The sequence below is a fragment of the Geotrypetes seraphini genome, chromosome 3 (genome assembly GCF_902459505.1).
Source record: "Geotrypetes seraphini chromosome 3, aGeoSer1.1, whole genome shotgun sequence".
NCBI lineage: Eukaryota > Metazoa > Chordata > Amphibia > Gymnophiona > Dermophiidae > Geotrypetes > Geotrypetes seraphini.
In genome coordinates this window covers 111,358,185-111,374,098 of record NC_047086.1, presented here as the reverse complement: position 1 = coordinate 111,374,098, position 15,914 = coordinate 111,358,185, and the positions used below count along the sequence as shown (strand labels likewise).

The 15,914-nt window shown below is 43.0% G+C and overlaps 1 protein-coding gene across 2 annotated transcripts in view; it reads left to right on the top strand.

Annotated features, from left to right (window-relative positions):
* The window catches only part of PTCHD4 (patched domain containing 4), an 86,755-nt gene extending 79,426 nt beyond the window's left edge, over positions 1–7,329 (top strand). For both annotated transcript variants that reach the window (XM_033938678.1, XM_033938679.1), the window contains exon 3: positions 5,207–7,329. In XM_033938678.1, coding sequence (XP_033794569.1) covers positions 5,207–6,840 — 1,634 coding nt within the window. In that variant the 3' untranslated portion in view covers positions 6,841–7,329. The remainder of the gene's footprint in view (positions 1–5,206) is intronic.
* The last annotated feature ends 8,585 nt before the right edge of the window (positions 7,330–15,914 follow it).

The following is a 15,914-nucleotide window of genomic DNA, read 5'->3' as shown; positions in this document are numbered from 1 at the left end:
GGGATCAGGGTGTTATGGAAGGGTGTGGAGGGTGGGAAAGGGAGGCCAGGGTGGTATGGAATCATGGTGAAGGGTGGAAAGGGGGTCAGGGTGGTATGGAAACATGGTGAAGGGTGAGAAAGGGGGATCAGGGTGTTATGGAAGGGTGTAGAGGGTGGGAAAGGGAGGCCAGGGTGGTATGGAATCATGGTGAAGGGTGGAAAGGGGGTCAGGGTGGTATGGAAACATGGTGAATGGTGAGAAAGGGAGATCAGGGTGTTATGGAAGGGTGTGGAGGGTGGGAAAGGGAGGTCAGGATGGTATGGAAACATGGTGAAGGGTGAGAAAGGGGGTCAGGGTGTTATGGAAGGGTGTGGAGGGTGAGAAAGGTGGGTCAGGGTGGTATGGAATCATGGTGAAGGGTGAGAAAGGGGGTCAGGGTGGTATGGAAACATGGTGAAGGGTGAGAAAGGGGGTCAGGGTGGTATGGAAGGGTGTGGAGGGTGACAAAGGGGGGTCAGGGTGGTATGGAAGCATGGTGGAGGGAGACAAAGGGGCAGATGCTGATGGAATTGCAGGGAAAGAGGCATAAGGGGGAAGGATACTGCTTGGAATTGGGTTGGAGGGAGAGAAAGGGGGCAGATGCTGATGGAAGTGGGGGAAGGGAGAGGAGAGAGTGAAATGCCAGACCATGGAGGTGTGGGAGAGGGAAGGGAAGAAGAGAAGAGGAGAGATGCCAGACCATTGAAGGAGGGAAGGGAAGAAGATGGATGCCAGACTAATGGGGGTGAAGGGAGAAATGGAAGGGGGATGCATAAAGTTTCTAGAACGGGAATAGAAAGAGAGAAGATGCCATATAGAAGGGGCAGAGAGAGGGTAAACAGTGGATGAAAGGAAGAGAGTTACAAAAAGATGAGGAAAGCAGAAACCAGAGAAGACAAGGTAGAAAAAAAATTCTATTTATTTATTTATTTTTTGCTTTAGGTGAGATGCATCGCTGTTTCTGTGATGTTACATTGTATGCAGAGTCCAGCTTCTTGGTGCTTCAGTTTAACCTTTGTCTACTTTGGTTTATTCTATCTTCCCATTTACAAAACTGTAGAGAATTTTTTAATGTTGGCATCTGAGCTGTTACCACCGTGGCTAAAAACACACTACAGTTTTGTAAATGGGGGAGGGGTTACTTTGTGATTACATACTAGGCGAAGGTGTTTTCTCTGTTCTGTGTGTTCAAAAAGACATGGTTTTCTGTTAGGATTGACTGTGTAGTATTGATCTGTACTAGTCTGGCTTGTTAAGTTTTACAATGGGTATATTGATGTACTGCTCACTGCAGTATGTAAGATGCTGCCTTTTCCTAGATATTCATGTGTGACGTGTGGATTGTTACATGTACAATTCTTCCCATTTGAAAATTCCTGCTGAAAGTCCTATTTTTGGACCGTCCCTACAACATTTGCAGAAGTTTCATCCCTCCCACATTTCGTACCTCCACATTTCGACCTGGGTACTTTTCATCCTCACACTTTTTGCCTCCCACAATTTACCCCCTGCATTTTGCCCCCAACTTTATGATCCCAGAATATTCACCCCACACCTTTTACCCCAGGATGTTTTGCCCATGGGTATGACATAGGGCTCCTTTTACAAAGATGCACTAGCGGTTTTAGTGCACGCTAGCCGCTATCGCCTCTTTTTAAGCAGATGAATGGCAAAGTCATATATCACTCATTCTCTCCAAAGACCTTGTGCAGTGCAATAGTAAGGGGGGAACCAGCGAACAGACCGTCCTAGGTGTTGTCTTGGTGGGAGTGCCGGTACCTCTCCTTCTTTCTGTCCCACTCATACCTCTTTAACTCTTTGCCAGCGCAAACCAGAAACTCCATTTTGCTGACCGCTCTGGCCTTGGCTCTCCCTCTGAAGTCACTTCCTTGTTGCAGGACAAGGAAATAACATCAGAGGGAGAGCCGAGGCTGATGCAGATAGCAGGTTGCAGATGCTGCTTGTGCTGGCAAAAAGTTTAAGATAGGTTACCAAAATTGTAAATTCAAAGTTGTAAATTCCGCTCTGCTCCATACTATTCCAAATCCACATTGTATTTGTTCTCTTTTCTAATTTTTGTAAACCCTGTCGAGCTCTAATGTTATAGAGAAGATGCGATATATAAGCCTAAGGTTTAGTTTAGTTACCATATTTTCTTGAAGGAAAATCCGGACCCATGGCCATGCTCCCAGGCCCGTCCAGTTCCACCTATTCTGAGTTTCCAAAATCAGGATTTGGATGTTTTTAGCAGATGGACAGTTTTTTTTAAGGCATTTTAAGACATCCATCTCTTTTGAAAATGAGCACCTTTTTCTTATCCCTGGGAAAGTAGTTTGATTTTAAAAATGTACCCAGAATGATATTTTTATTATGCCTTAGGAGTTGGCATAAAAGAGTGCTGTGTGCAATTCTTGAGATTATACCTGCAAAAGGATAATCGGTCAAGAGGGTGGCTACTACAGTGGTCAGTGTTCATTAACAGAGTATATAGGGACAGACTTAAAGATCCAAATATTGTAAAGATCAAGGAAATAGGTCAGACCCAATCCTGACAGGAAGAGAAGAGATTCTAAGGACAAGCCTGGAATCCTGGGCAGGATTAGAATAGGAAGAAGACATAGCCAGCAGGTACCCAGGAGCAGCCCCAGTAGAAACCTATATGGGGGGTGGAGCTATGGAAAGGCATGTGTAGATGCACCTTCTTGTCAGTTTGTTTGTCTTGACTAGATTGTAAGCTCATTTGGGCAGGGACTGTCTATTCTATGTTTTGATGTACTGCGCTGAGTATGTCTAGTAGCGCTGTAGAAATGAAAGCACAGTGCCCAACAAAAGCTCAATGCCCGACAGTAAGACGCAGGACCTACTCCTGCTGGAGCATTGGTCAAAGACTTGGCAACTAAGTTTCAATGCCAAAAAATGCAAGGTCATGCACCTTGGCGGCAAAAATCCATGCAGGACTTACACCCTAAATGGTGAGATCCTAGCAAGGACTGTAGCAGAACGTGACTTGGGGGTGATTATTAGCGAAGACATGAAGACTGCCAATCAAGTGGAGAAAGCTTCATCCAGGGCTAGACAAATCATCCGTAGAAGTATCCGTAGAAGTTTCGTCAGTCGTAAGCCCGAGGTCATAATGCCTTTGTACAGATCCATGGTGAAACCCCATCTGGAATACTGTGTACAATTCTGGAAGCCGCATTATCAAAAAGATGTGCGGAGAGTTGAGTCAGCTGAGCGAATGGCCACCAGGATGGTCTCAGGACTCAAGGATGAGGAACGACTGGGTAAGTTGCAGCTGTACTCACTCGAGGAACACAGAGAGAGGGGAGACATGATCGAGACGTTCAAATATGTCACGGGCCGTATCGAGGTGGAAGAGGATCTCTTTTTCCTTAAAGGACCCACGGCAACAAGAGGACATCCGTTGAAAATCAGGGGTGGGAAATTTCATGGTGACACCAGAAAATATTTCTTCACCGAAAGGGTGGTTGACCGCTGGAATAATCTTCCACAGCAGGTAATTGAGGCCATCTCTTCATGGAGGTAGTTAGGGGGTGGGCCATTGGTGTGGGCAGACTAAATGGGCCGTGGCCCTTTTCTGCTGTCATTTTCTATGTTAATAATAGTAGTAGTAGTAAAGGCAGGTTTTTCCTGGCTCCACAGTATGTAATGCAGGGGTGTCCAATGTCGGTCCTCGAGGGCCGCAATCCAGTCGGGTTTTCAGGATTTCCCCAATGAATATGCATTGAAAGCAGTGCATGCACATAGATCTCATGCATATTCATTGGGGAAATCCTGAAAACCCGACTGGATTGCGGCCCTTGAGGACCAACATTGGACACCCCTGATGTAATGGCTCCCTGGAAGGTGTCAGAGTTTCAGGGGTTATTTACATAGCAGAGCTGTATCTTACATGTGCAATTTACAGAATGCTGTAAGTTATGTGCACCTTTGCTGCATTTAGCTATTCACAATTATGTAAGGCAGGTGTAGGGAACTCCGATCCTCGAGAGCCGTATTCCAGTCGGGTTTTCAGGATTTCCCCAATGAATATGCATTGAAAGCAGTGCATGCAAATAGATCTCATGCATATTCATTGGGGAAATCCTGAAAACCCGACTGGAATACGGCTCTCGAGGACTGGAGTTCCCTACCCCTGATGTTAGGTCTATGACTGGTGTAATTATGTGTGGCTAAATTTTAGACACTCCAATACTGAGTCACACTCATTCAGGTACCTAGATACTGTTATAAAGTAGGCTGTCACCATGCTGCATTGAGGTGCTTAAAAGGAGGTACCTACTTATGGCACAATGGTGTGTGGTCAGGGCCTTCAGGGGATTCACCCCACCCCCTAAAGGCCCTGAGGGCACTGCTCTAAATTGGATTGGTTGAGTAGGCAACAGGCAAATGTTGCTCAGCCAATCAAATTCAGATCAGTACTGTCATGATCTTCAGGGGGTTCAGAGAATCTCCAGCTCTTTTTAATGCAGTTTGACTGGTTGAGCAGAGTGCCAGACTGCTTGCTCAACCAATCAAACTGCATAAAGCAAAAAGTCAACAAAATAAAAAAAAAATAAAAAAGCAGGGCTGTAGAGCTGGGGATCCACTGAAACCCTGAAAGCCCTAACTCTCAGCTGAGCAGGTGTCCTCCAGCTGCATTGCTACCACTAGGGGGTGGAATATTTTCAGTCGCTAAGGACAGGTATGTTCCCTGGAGTCCTGCAGAACTTGCCTGTCCCTCACAATTGAAAAATGTGACAGTAAAACAGCACCCTCTATTGGTGAGACTGTGGGTGGAGGACTCCTGCTCAGCTTAGAGGGAACACATCTATTATCCTTCTGTAAACAGTTAAAGAATGTCTAGTTCTTGCAAGGATTTGAAGTAGGTTTTGGTAATGAAAGCTAATACTTCATTTATAATGAATGGAATTTGTGTTTTATGAATTCATGTTCAGTGGATGATTATGTATATATATCTTGTAATCCACCAAGAACTTTAGATTGTGCATAATAGAAATTGTAACCCTGGTCAATAGGACTTTTCCAGACTGATTCATGGGTTTGAATATCAGATCTACTATTTTCAAATAGGGGTCAAACTCTTTAGTATACAGCATTTTATTACAATTGAGGAAATTAAAAAGAAAGATTTTTAATGTCATTTTCTTTTCCCTCTCATTAGGTCATGGAACAAAAGGAGTTTTTGAACTTCTTTCTGGATGGCGCAGAACAAGAGAAAACTTGCCTTTCAAAGACAGAGTGGCAGATGCATATTCAGACGTTATGGTGGCATACACGATGACAAGTTCAGTCTACATTATCACATTCGGCATGGGTGCCAGCCCTTTCACAAACCTCGAGGCTGTGAAAATATTTTGTCAGAACATGTGTGTTACTATCCTACTGAATTACTTCTATGTGTTCTCGTTCTACGGTTCTTGCCTTGTCTTTGCAGGCCAATTGGAGCAGAACCGATACCACAGCATCTTTTGTTGTAAAATTCCCTCCGAGGAGTATCTTGATAGACAGCCCATTTGGTTCCAAACAATGATGAATGATGGACATCACCATTCTTCGCATCATGAGCCTGATCCATATCAAAATCATTTTATTCAACATTTTTTGAGAGAACACTACAATGAGTGGATTACCAACACCTATGTTAAACCCTTTGTTGTGATATTATATCTTATTTATGCATCATTTTCTTTCATGGGTTGCCTACAGATCAACGGAGGCTCAAGTATCATCAATCTTTTAACCACTAAGTCTCCAAGTGTTTCCTATGCATTCATTCAGCAAAAATATTTTAGTAACTACAGTCCTGTGATTGGATTTTATATCTATGAACCTCTGGAATATTGGAATACAACTGTGCAAGAAGACCTGAAAACTATAAGCCACCGATTCATCGTAGAATCTTGGATTGAACAATATTATCAGTATTTGAAAGCTGGAAACATCAGTGCCACAAACAAAACTGATTTTATAAATATCCTTCAAAACTCCTTTTTAACAAAACCCGAATTTGAGCACTTCAAAAATGACATAATTATCTCCAAGTCAGGGGATGAAATTAACATTATTGCTTCTCGCGTGTTTCTGGTAGCCAGAACCAGTGAAAACAAGCAACATGAAGTGGTTGAGTTGTTGGAAACGTTACGACCACTTTCTCTGATAAAAAGTATTAGGTTTATAGTATTCAATCCAACATTTGTTTTCATGGACCATTATGGCTTGGCAGTAACCATGCCTGTTTTAATATCTGGTTTTAGTGTCTTGCTCATGTTAATAGTGACGTTTTTCTTGGTCATTCATCCTCTGGGAAATTTCTGGTTAATCATCACAGTCACCTCAATAGAGTTGGGCGTTCTTGGCTTGATGACATTATGGAAAGTAGACATGGACTGTGTTTCAATCATGTGCCTTATTTACACCTTGAATTTTGCCATAGACCACTGCGCACCACTGTTATACACTTTTGTACTAGCAACAGAGCACACACGGACTCTTTGCATACAAGCATCACTCAAGGAGCATGGGACAGTCATCTTTCAAAATGTGACATGTTTTCTTCTTGGGTTGGTTCCTCTTCTTTTTGTGCCTTCAAACTTGACCTACACACTGTTTAAATGCTTGCTGCTAACTGGCAGCTGCACCCTTCTGCACTGTTTTGTTATCTTACCCGTGTTTTTAACTTTTTTCCCGCCATCAAAAAAACACCAGAAGAAAAAGAAGCGGGCAAAAAGGAAGGAGAGAGAAGAGATAGAATGCATAGAGCTTCAGGAAAATCCAGACTATGTAACAGCAGTTTGAGAGCTTTTCATGAACGATTTTATTAACAGCTAGGGATACAGGAAAATCAGTGGGGATGCCAGCTACTTATGCTGGCCATGTGTAGCCAGGAAGGAAAATCGCAAAGTAGCAGGCAAGATATATTGAGGTGGACATTTAATTTGAAATGAAAAGGAAAGTGTGTGTCCCAATAATTCTCATTCTCTGCTAAGGAACTATAGTTAATTGGCCAAGTGTTCCTGAAATTCAAATTATGCAGTTCATAAATAAATAGGGACTCATATTGTGGGACTCATATCGTCTTGAGAACTGAGTCAAAATGATACGAAAGAAGAAAGGTTCTTGCAATGCTTATAAGGCATATTAAGTTAACCATACCAAGACTTTTAAACTCAGGCAAAGCTAAATTAAGACAACATTTGTACATATGATAGTTATTATAGAGGATGATGAAAAGAACCTGTACATGTACAATGCACTAAAGAAAATGTCATTAATTTAAATAGCAAAGACCACTATCATGACAACAATCTATTTTGATTACATTAAGGGAAGGGATAAGCTAAAAAGGTCACTGTACATGCCAAAAATAAACAAAAGCCATTTCTACCAGGAATGGGGCTGCTTTCTCCAGTGTACTTGGAATTTACATAAACGAACAGGGACTTTTCAGTCACCCCATCATTAAAATTGTTTTTTCATTGAAACACTTTGCTTTCCCACACTTAAATCCAGTGTTAGTGGCATTACTGGCCTTGATTTTGTATCACTTACTGACTATGGATTTTACTCTTTAAAAAAAACTATGATCCAAACTAGGATTATGCGTTCATCAGCAGGCATTCAGTTCATTGAGGAACCTTAAAAATTGTAGGGGTAAATTCTATGTAGGTTGTGAAAAGTTGGACAGTAAGAAACGGTGTGCTAAGCTAGTATTCTATAATGCAGCGTCCCTTCAAATGGGACTTGTGCCGAGAGAAGGACCTGCGCTGGAGAAAAGAGCCGGCAGAGAGAAGAGATGCCGGCGTCGGGAGATTGCTTACAGGACGTGCCAATCTTCGTTAGAGGCACGACCTGTAGACAGTCAGCCAGCGCCAGCACCTCTCCTCTTCCCCAGTGTACCGTGGCACACCTGAATTCTCAGGAGACATACTGGTGTGCTGCGGCACACAGTTTGTGATATACTGCTATAATGGGAGAGGTGTGCGTCAAATCTGTTATAGAATGCTAGCATGTCTGCAGTTACACTCCAAGCGGTCTGCCCTGGGCACATCTTGGTGACGGTGCTGGCACCCCTCCACCTCTCCGCCCCCTGCTACTTCCCACTCCTCTCCCCCTCTTCCACGCATGCGTGTGCCTTCACTCCCCCCCTTACATCTATCTCTTCACTGGCTGTTCGTGCCAGCATCTGATGTCAATTCCTATGTCAATTCTGGGTCCCACGCCTAGGAAGTGATGTCAGAGGGACAGCTAATGCCGACACGGGCAGCGAGTTGGTAATGCTGCTCACACTGGGGAAGTTAAAAGAGGTACAGGGTAGGTAAGGGGTTCGCACACATGGTGGTGGCGGTGGTGGTGAAGGAGAGAGGGCGGAGAAGAGGGCGGGGGAGGGACGCCACCCTTGCTATGCCACTGCATCCATTTATGCCATGTCTGTGGCTGGGGTGAACGTTGGCGCCTAAGTGTGGCAGCTGAGTGTGCAAATGTGACGGTTCTATAAAGTGTGCCAATAATATTCAGAATGCCCCAGACACAAGCGTACAACTCCTACGTTAATGCCCCCTTTGGATTTGCAAGCGAGAGAAGAAAGGCACGCTGTTTATAGAATAGGGGTGCAAGTCTGTTACATACAGAAATGTGAATTAGCACCAATTAATGCTTGTTAAGGCCAATTATTGGTATTTATCACCAATTGTCAGTGCCAACTAGTTAATTATGCTGTATGCTTAACTAGCCCTATTCTATAGCTATGCATTCAATTGCACGTTTAACTTTTGGCACTATTTATAGGGGTTGATTGGATGCACATAAACCTTCATATTAACATGATTAGAACTGAAATGCACTTGTTAGAGAGTGTTTGTTGTTTTTTTTTGTTTAAATCTTTATTGATTTTCAAACTTTGATGGTGCAATACAATTGGTAAATCATAAAATACTGCATAGAACGCACTAATAACTATACAATTATTACATTAAACAGTCATTTACTCCCATCCTCATCTTGATTATTAATACAATAATACATATGATGTGATTTCAATATTATAATTAAATAATTTAACTCCTCAAAGTACATTTCCCTCCTCCCTGGATGTGTAAAGAAATCTAATGAAAAGGGAAGAAACGTGACCCTTACTGTAATGCAACAAAAGTAGTCAATGGACTCCATACATCATTAAAGGACTTACTAGTCCCCAAACGTTCCAGTTCTAACAAGTACTGCCAATGGACAAAATAATAAACATACTGCCTCTTTTACAAAGCTGCGCGGCACAGCCCCGAAGTCCTTTAAATCTCTATGGGATTCAGGGCCGTTAGCGCGGCTTTGTAAAAGAGGCCATTAAAGATTATTTAGGTCCCTATATACTAAGGCAATAAAATTCTGCATTAATTGTTGGGGGAGTTCCCAAGTCATTTTGGAAGGGCTGCTGTGCAGTTTACACAAAATGAAATTTGTCACCGCGCATTAACTGTACATAACGTGGAATGCAATTAGTTGCACCAACTAAAGTGTAGCTAGCTGCACCCATTTGTCTGCAATGCTTGCAGTTAATGCATGGTAACGACATCCATGCTATCTACAAAGTGCAGCTCTTGCCCATTCTTTGTCTTTTGCACACCCCAAATTGGCAATTCTATAACAGGCACCCAGAGAGTACCTATTTTACAACGGAAAGTAGGCACCTGCTTTCCTTTATTGGTTATAGTGTATATTTGTGCCTATGCAGTTAAGCATGAGTATTTAAGCCAGCCAAAGAGCTGATGTAACAGTTTGTGCCCAAATGCCAGAGATGCACATTTACCCCCTTTTATGAAGCTGCATTAGGCTTTTTTTTTATCGCCAGCCATGGTGCTAAAAGCTCCGATGCTCATAGAATTCCTATGAGCATTGGAGCTAATACTTCCGCAGCTGGCGATAAAAATGCCTAGTGCGGCTTCATAAAAGGTACATGTTACATTGCCTGTAATTATAGGTAGTGTACGCATAAGCGCAGTTTGGGTAGACCATGGGTGGGAATCACACAAGCAAAATGGTAAGGCACCCTTAATTTTTACCATGTTATGCATTTTGCTTGTGTAATTCCCACCTATGGTCTACCCAAACTGCTCTTATGCATACACTACCTATAATTACAGGCAATGTAACATGTAACTATGTATAAAACAGTGCTTAAGCAGCTTTTATATACACACTAGTGTTTAGGCCCGTTACATTAACAGGTGCTAGAATAGATGTCTGTCTTTATTTATTTTTTTTTTTAATTGTCTTTATTAGCAACTGCAAAGGGACATACAACCAGGATCAAAGTAAACATAAAAACAGAGCAGGCAGTAGAACAGCACTTGAAAACTATGACAGCAAATGTTGCACAGTACAAGAACCCAATGGGTTAATGCATGTCTGTCTTTCTTTCTGTCTCTTTGCCTGCCCCCTGTCTCTTTCTTCCTTTCTTTCTGTCTCTCTCTCTCCCGCTGCCTGTCTTTCTTTCTTTCTCTCCCATTGTCTATCTTTCTTTATTTCCTTCTTTTTATCTTTTTTCTGTCTCTCTCCCTGCCCAGACCCTCACTGAAGCTGCCTTCCAGCTATGCCAGCTAAGGGATCTCTTGCCCTTTCTTCAATCCAGCTGTGGCCAGTTGCCCGCACACACCTGCCTAGCTACAGAACGGGCAAACACGTCCCATCTCCCTTTTGGACCCCTTTTGCTCACCCTTGGTGCTGGATCGCCGCCTGATGCTGCTCCGCAGGAAGCTCGCGAACTGCTGGGCCATGGCAAGCCAAACCGAGCCCCAGCGTGCACTTCTGCACTTCTCGGCGCTTTCACTTTCTCCAGGGCAGGGGGGGAGGGCTCCTTTAGCCCTCGCTCGCTGAGGTGCTGGTGGCCCACCCCATCCATGTATTCTCTCTCTCCTACCTACCCTCCAAATGCCTGCTTCTCTCACCCACCCAAAGCCTCTCTCTCTAGTGACTATCCCATGTTTTTCTTCTCCTCACCAACCCAGGCCCCAACTCCAATCCCAACTCCCCCACCCAAATATCATTCTCCTCCTTTTCAGGGGGAAGTGCTGTGGCAGTCTCATGCGATCTATCTGCCTTTTATTTCTAAGGATGGGACATAGTGGGACATAGTGGTAGATGATGTTGGTATTGGTGGAAGGTTGAAGATAAAAACTGGCCACATTGTTTGGACCCCTTTTAAATGTCCACCACAGCCTCTAGATGCTTTTCGTTTAACAATCACGTCTTCAGGATTCAGCAGACTAAACTCGGTATTCTGGTTATATTTTGTTACTAATTCTGCAAAGACCTTCGTGATCAGCTGGAGAGGCAGGAGAGGGAGGGCAGCTAGAGCGCCGGTGAGTGAAAGAAATCACTCGCTGTATGCTCCGACCACCTCTTCCTTTACTAAATAAAGTCGGGCCTCCTGATTGGTAAGGCCCAACTTTCCTACAGGAAGAGGCAGTCGGAGCATACAGAGAGTGGTTTTCTTCACTCACCGTCATTTGCGGTCATAAAATACTGCTAATGTCCGGGACCGCCAACCGCCATCCGCGAATTCGGGGGGGGGGGGAGGGAGCCCTGTATTTAGATTTCAGCTAACCCTTTGACATGGTTCCATGCAGATGGGAAATTAAAAAAAAATTGTACTATAACTATGGAGAATTGTAACTTGTTAACTGTATATTATATATGCTAACCTATAACCCGTCCTGAGCTCTTTGGGGAGGTTGGGATAGAAAACAAAATAAATAAATAAAACTGAGTGCCCTCAGTATGGGCTCTAAAGTGAGTTAGGAACTAAGTTAGGAACTGGATGAGTGGAAGGTGACAGAGGGTGGCAATAATACATGGAACTCACTCAAAGGGAAGGGATGTTACCAGTGGTGTACTTCTTCGGTTCCTGGGCAGGTTCTTTTTAACATTATTGTAGTAATAATAATAATAATAACTTTATTTTTATATACCGCAATGCCACAAACAGTTCAGAGCGGTTTACAGAGGAAAAGACTGTATACATACAGCGATATTACAAAAAACTTTCAAAATTACATTGGCAAGTGAAACAGAGAAATAGAAACATGATGGCAGATAAAGGCCAAACGTCACATCCAGCCTGCCCATCTGCAGATATTGCTGAAAGGCTTTCTGGTAAGGCTTGTCTCTTTGTGGATGATACCAAAATCTGCACTAGACACCCTTGATGGTGGACTACATGAGGAAGGGACCTAGCAAAGCTTGAAGAATGTGCTGGAATTTGGCAGCTAAGATTTAATGCTAAAAAATGCTGGTCCATGGGAAACGGTACAGTTTAAGGAACGAAGAACTTTTGTGGATGAAAGAGAAGCTGGACATGGGTATGATCACACATTATGATCTTAAGTGGTCAAATAGGCAGAAAAGGCAATGGTGAAAGCTAGAAGAATGCTTGGGTGCACAGGGAGAGGAATGGCCAAAGGAAAAGGAAAGTGATAATGCTCCTGTATAAAACTTTGGTGAGGCCTCATTTATAATATTGTGGAAACCACACCTTCAAAAACTTACAAACAGGATGAGGTCAGTCCAGAGAACAACTAGTAAAATGGTCAGTGGTCTTCGTTTTGTGGTTCTTTTTTTTTTTTTTTAGTCCAAGAATATTTATACTTTGGAACAAAGACAAGAGAGGGGAGATAGATATTTAAATACCTACATGACATTAATGCACAGGAGGCAGGTCTCCTGGCATGAGGGGACATGGGATGAAGGTGAAAAGGGGTAGACTCAGAAGTAACCTAAAGAAATCATTCTTGACTGAAAGGGTGATGAATTCATGGAACGGCCTCTCGGTGCAGGTGATAGAGACAAAATGTGTATCTGAACTCCAGAAAACCTGGGACAAGTACTGTATGTTGGATCTCTTTTTTATATCTGCCTTCATTTTTCTATGTATATTTGCCAGTGTTCCAAACATTTATGGCACATAAACGATAGCATCCGCATTATAGAATTATTCTATATCTGTTTAACATGGGAATTAGGTCACCTAAGAGGCAATACTTGAATTTGATTGCCAAGAAGTAGGCACCAAAATGGAGCACACAGCACCAAGTCCATAACGGCACTTAGGCGCACCTAGGTAAGTCCTTCTAGAATATTAGCGCAAACCTGCTTTGGCATGGCAAAGGTTAAGTGTGGTCACTTACACCAGGTCAATGGCTGATGGAAGTGAGTATGTCTAGATGCACCGATCAACATGTGAATCTGATAGTGTTATATAACTTGTGCACATTATTTTGCAACACACCCGTGACCTGCCTATGTATACTCCTTGCAGTTATGTGCTACAGCATTTAGGGGGAAATTATCACTATGGGCAGTCCAACGAGGAAAACAAGGAGTTGCAATTTATTTGCTTATCCAAAAATTACTGGCTGCAGATACATGACTTTTCTGGACAGGACTCTTGCATTTCAAGCAAGTAAGCAGCAGTCCTGGTTGGGTAATTGCATTGATGGAGCCATGCTGTCTTATGGTGCTTTTCGAAAAGTAATTAAGTCAGCATTGTTTGAAAAATTCATTTCCTAAATGTGGATACTATTGTTAACAAAACTTTACATTGAACATACTAAGAAAATTGTTGTAGTTTAACTACAGTATTTGTTTTTCGCTGATTGTCCAGCCTTCTTCTGTATAAACCGCCTAGAAATTGTTTTGATTATGGCGGTATAGAAGAATAAAGTTATGTTATGTTATTAAGACAGGTTATTGTACTATAAGTTGTGCTATTTGAACACAGAGTCCCATTTTATGCAACGAGACCTTGTGCAAAAATAGTTCAACTTGAGTAATATAACCCTTCTCATCACTACTGATTATTGGTACAAGTGTTTAGGTTTTGATATACAGTGTACCCCCACGAATTCGTGGTTCGCGGACTCACTAATTCGAGGTATTCTCCGACCGCCTCTTCCTGTACTAAAGCCGGGCTACACCAATCAGGAGCTGTGTCTCAAAGCAGCTCCTGATTGGTGTAGCCTTACTTTAATAACAGGAAGAGGCGGTCAGAGCATACCGCAAGTGATTTTCTTCACTCGCCGGTGCTCCAGCTGCCTTTTGACAGGTGAAAAACCATATTCACGGTTTTTCAAAATTCACGAGGGTTCCTGGAATGGAACCCCTGTGAATATCAGGGGAGTACTGTACCATCCTTTCCTGTAAACAGGTCAAAACAGTGAACTTTAAAAAAAATATATATATATCAGTTAAAATATAGAAAAGAACGTTATTGTTTAAATGGACAGAATTCATCCATTCATAGAAGAAGCAACATGTATTTAGTCCAATGGCAGACAGCCTTACAAAAAATAGTTTTTGAGGGCCGATTTTAATCCTGAAAAAATTTACTGAATTGGATATTACACAGTAGATTATTCCACAGCTGAGGAGCTAAAAAACAGAAAGTTGAGTGGTGAGTGGATTCAAAATGAACCTGTTTGTGATTTATTTGTTTTATATCCCATCCTCTCAGAAGAACTCAGAACAGGTTACAAGTTTACATACATATTACAGTGTAAACTATTTATACAAAATGATGACAAACATTTCATGGCAGGACATTGTCTGACAAAGATGGTAAAATATAGATAACAAAGCATGGTAAAACATAACATAATTAAAAAAACAAAACATGGTATGATGAGATATAACATGATGGGCATCATATGGCAAAACATAGCATGGCAAGCATAGATTGGTAAACATGGTACAAGTGTGGCTGACCAAGTATAACACAACAGTATGACACGTAACATGACCGAACCTAGTGCGGTAGACATGGGATGGCAAACATCATGTGATAACCAGAAAACAGAGAAAGGGAATCCAACAGTACAACCAGAAATCAATGACACCTACAAAAGGTGAAACTGCCTCCAGAACGGGAATAAAAATTGTACTTTATTGCATGAAATAGATGTATGACCCGACACTGACAGTGTTTCGGCTCTTGCCTGCCTCAGGGGTCTTTTCTGTTTGTGATAGACATAGCATGAGAATTCGTACCATGGTACAGTATGGCAGATATACTCTTCTCCCTCAGTATTCGCGAGGGTTAGGGGCAGAGCCGGACCGCGAAGTGTGAAAAATCACGAATATCTTTGTGCTGGCTCTGACTCACCCCCAGACCTTACCTGGTGGTCTCCGCCTCTGATCGCATTCTTCCATGTGTGTTACGTGTTTGCAGGGGCCAGTGCAGGTGCTTCGGTCTCCTCTTTCCCCGCTTCGGTGTCGGGCCAGGCAGAGCAAAGATCGTTCCTCTCTGGGCTGGGCAACCTATGTCAGCCTTACCTGGCGGTCTAGCGGGATTTCGGGGCAGGAGCGAGACAAGACAGGAGCTCATGGCAGCCATTTTCTATTGATGATCTGCAAGGGACAGGAGCGTAGGAAGATCGCTCCTGCCCCGAAAGCCTGCTAGACCACCAGGTAAAGCCGGGATGCTGGCGGGAAGGCGGGAGGTGGGGAAGGTCCGAAATGTAGCTTTTTTTCCCCCCCTAAAAAAAATTGTGAATAACTGAATCCACGGATGCTGAAACCGCGGATTCGGAGGATACAACGTATAATAGAGTGAGAGAGAAAAGGTGATCGTATGACAAAATGTGGCAAAGCATTGTATAACAAAATTTTGGGAGAACTTGGGCCCTCTTCTATCAAACTGTGATAGCAGTTTATAGCACGGAGAGCCGCGCTGGATGGCCCGCACTGCTCCCAACGCTCATAGGAACTCAATGAGCATTGGGAGCAGTGCGGGCCATTCAGCACGGCTCCCCGCGCTAAAAACTGCTATCACAGTTGGATAAAAGAGGGCCTAAGTGATGGGAGTCATAACACAACATAACAAA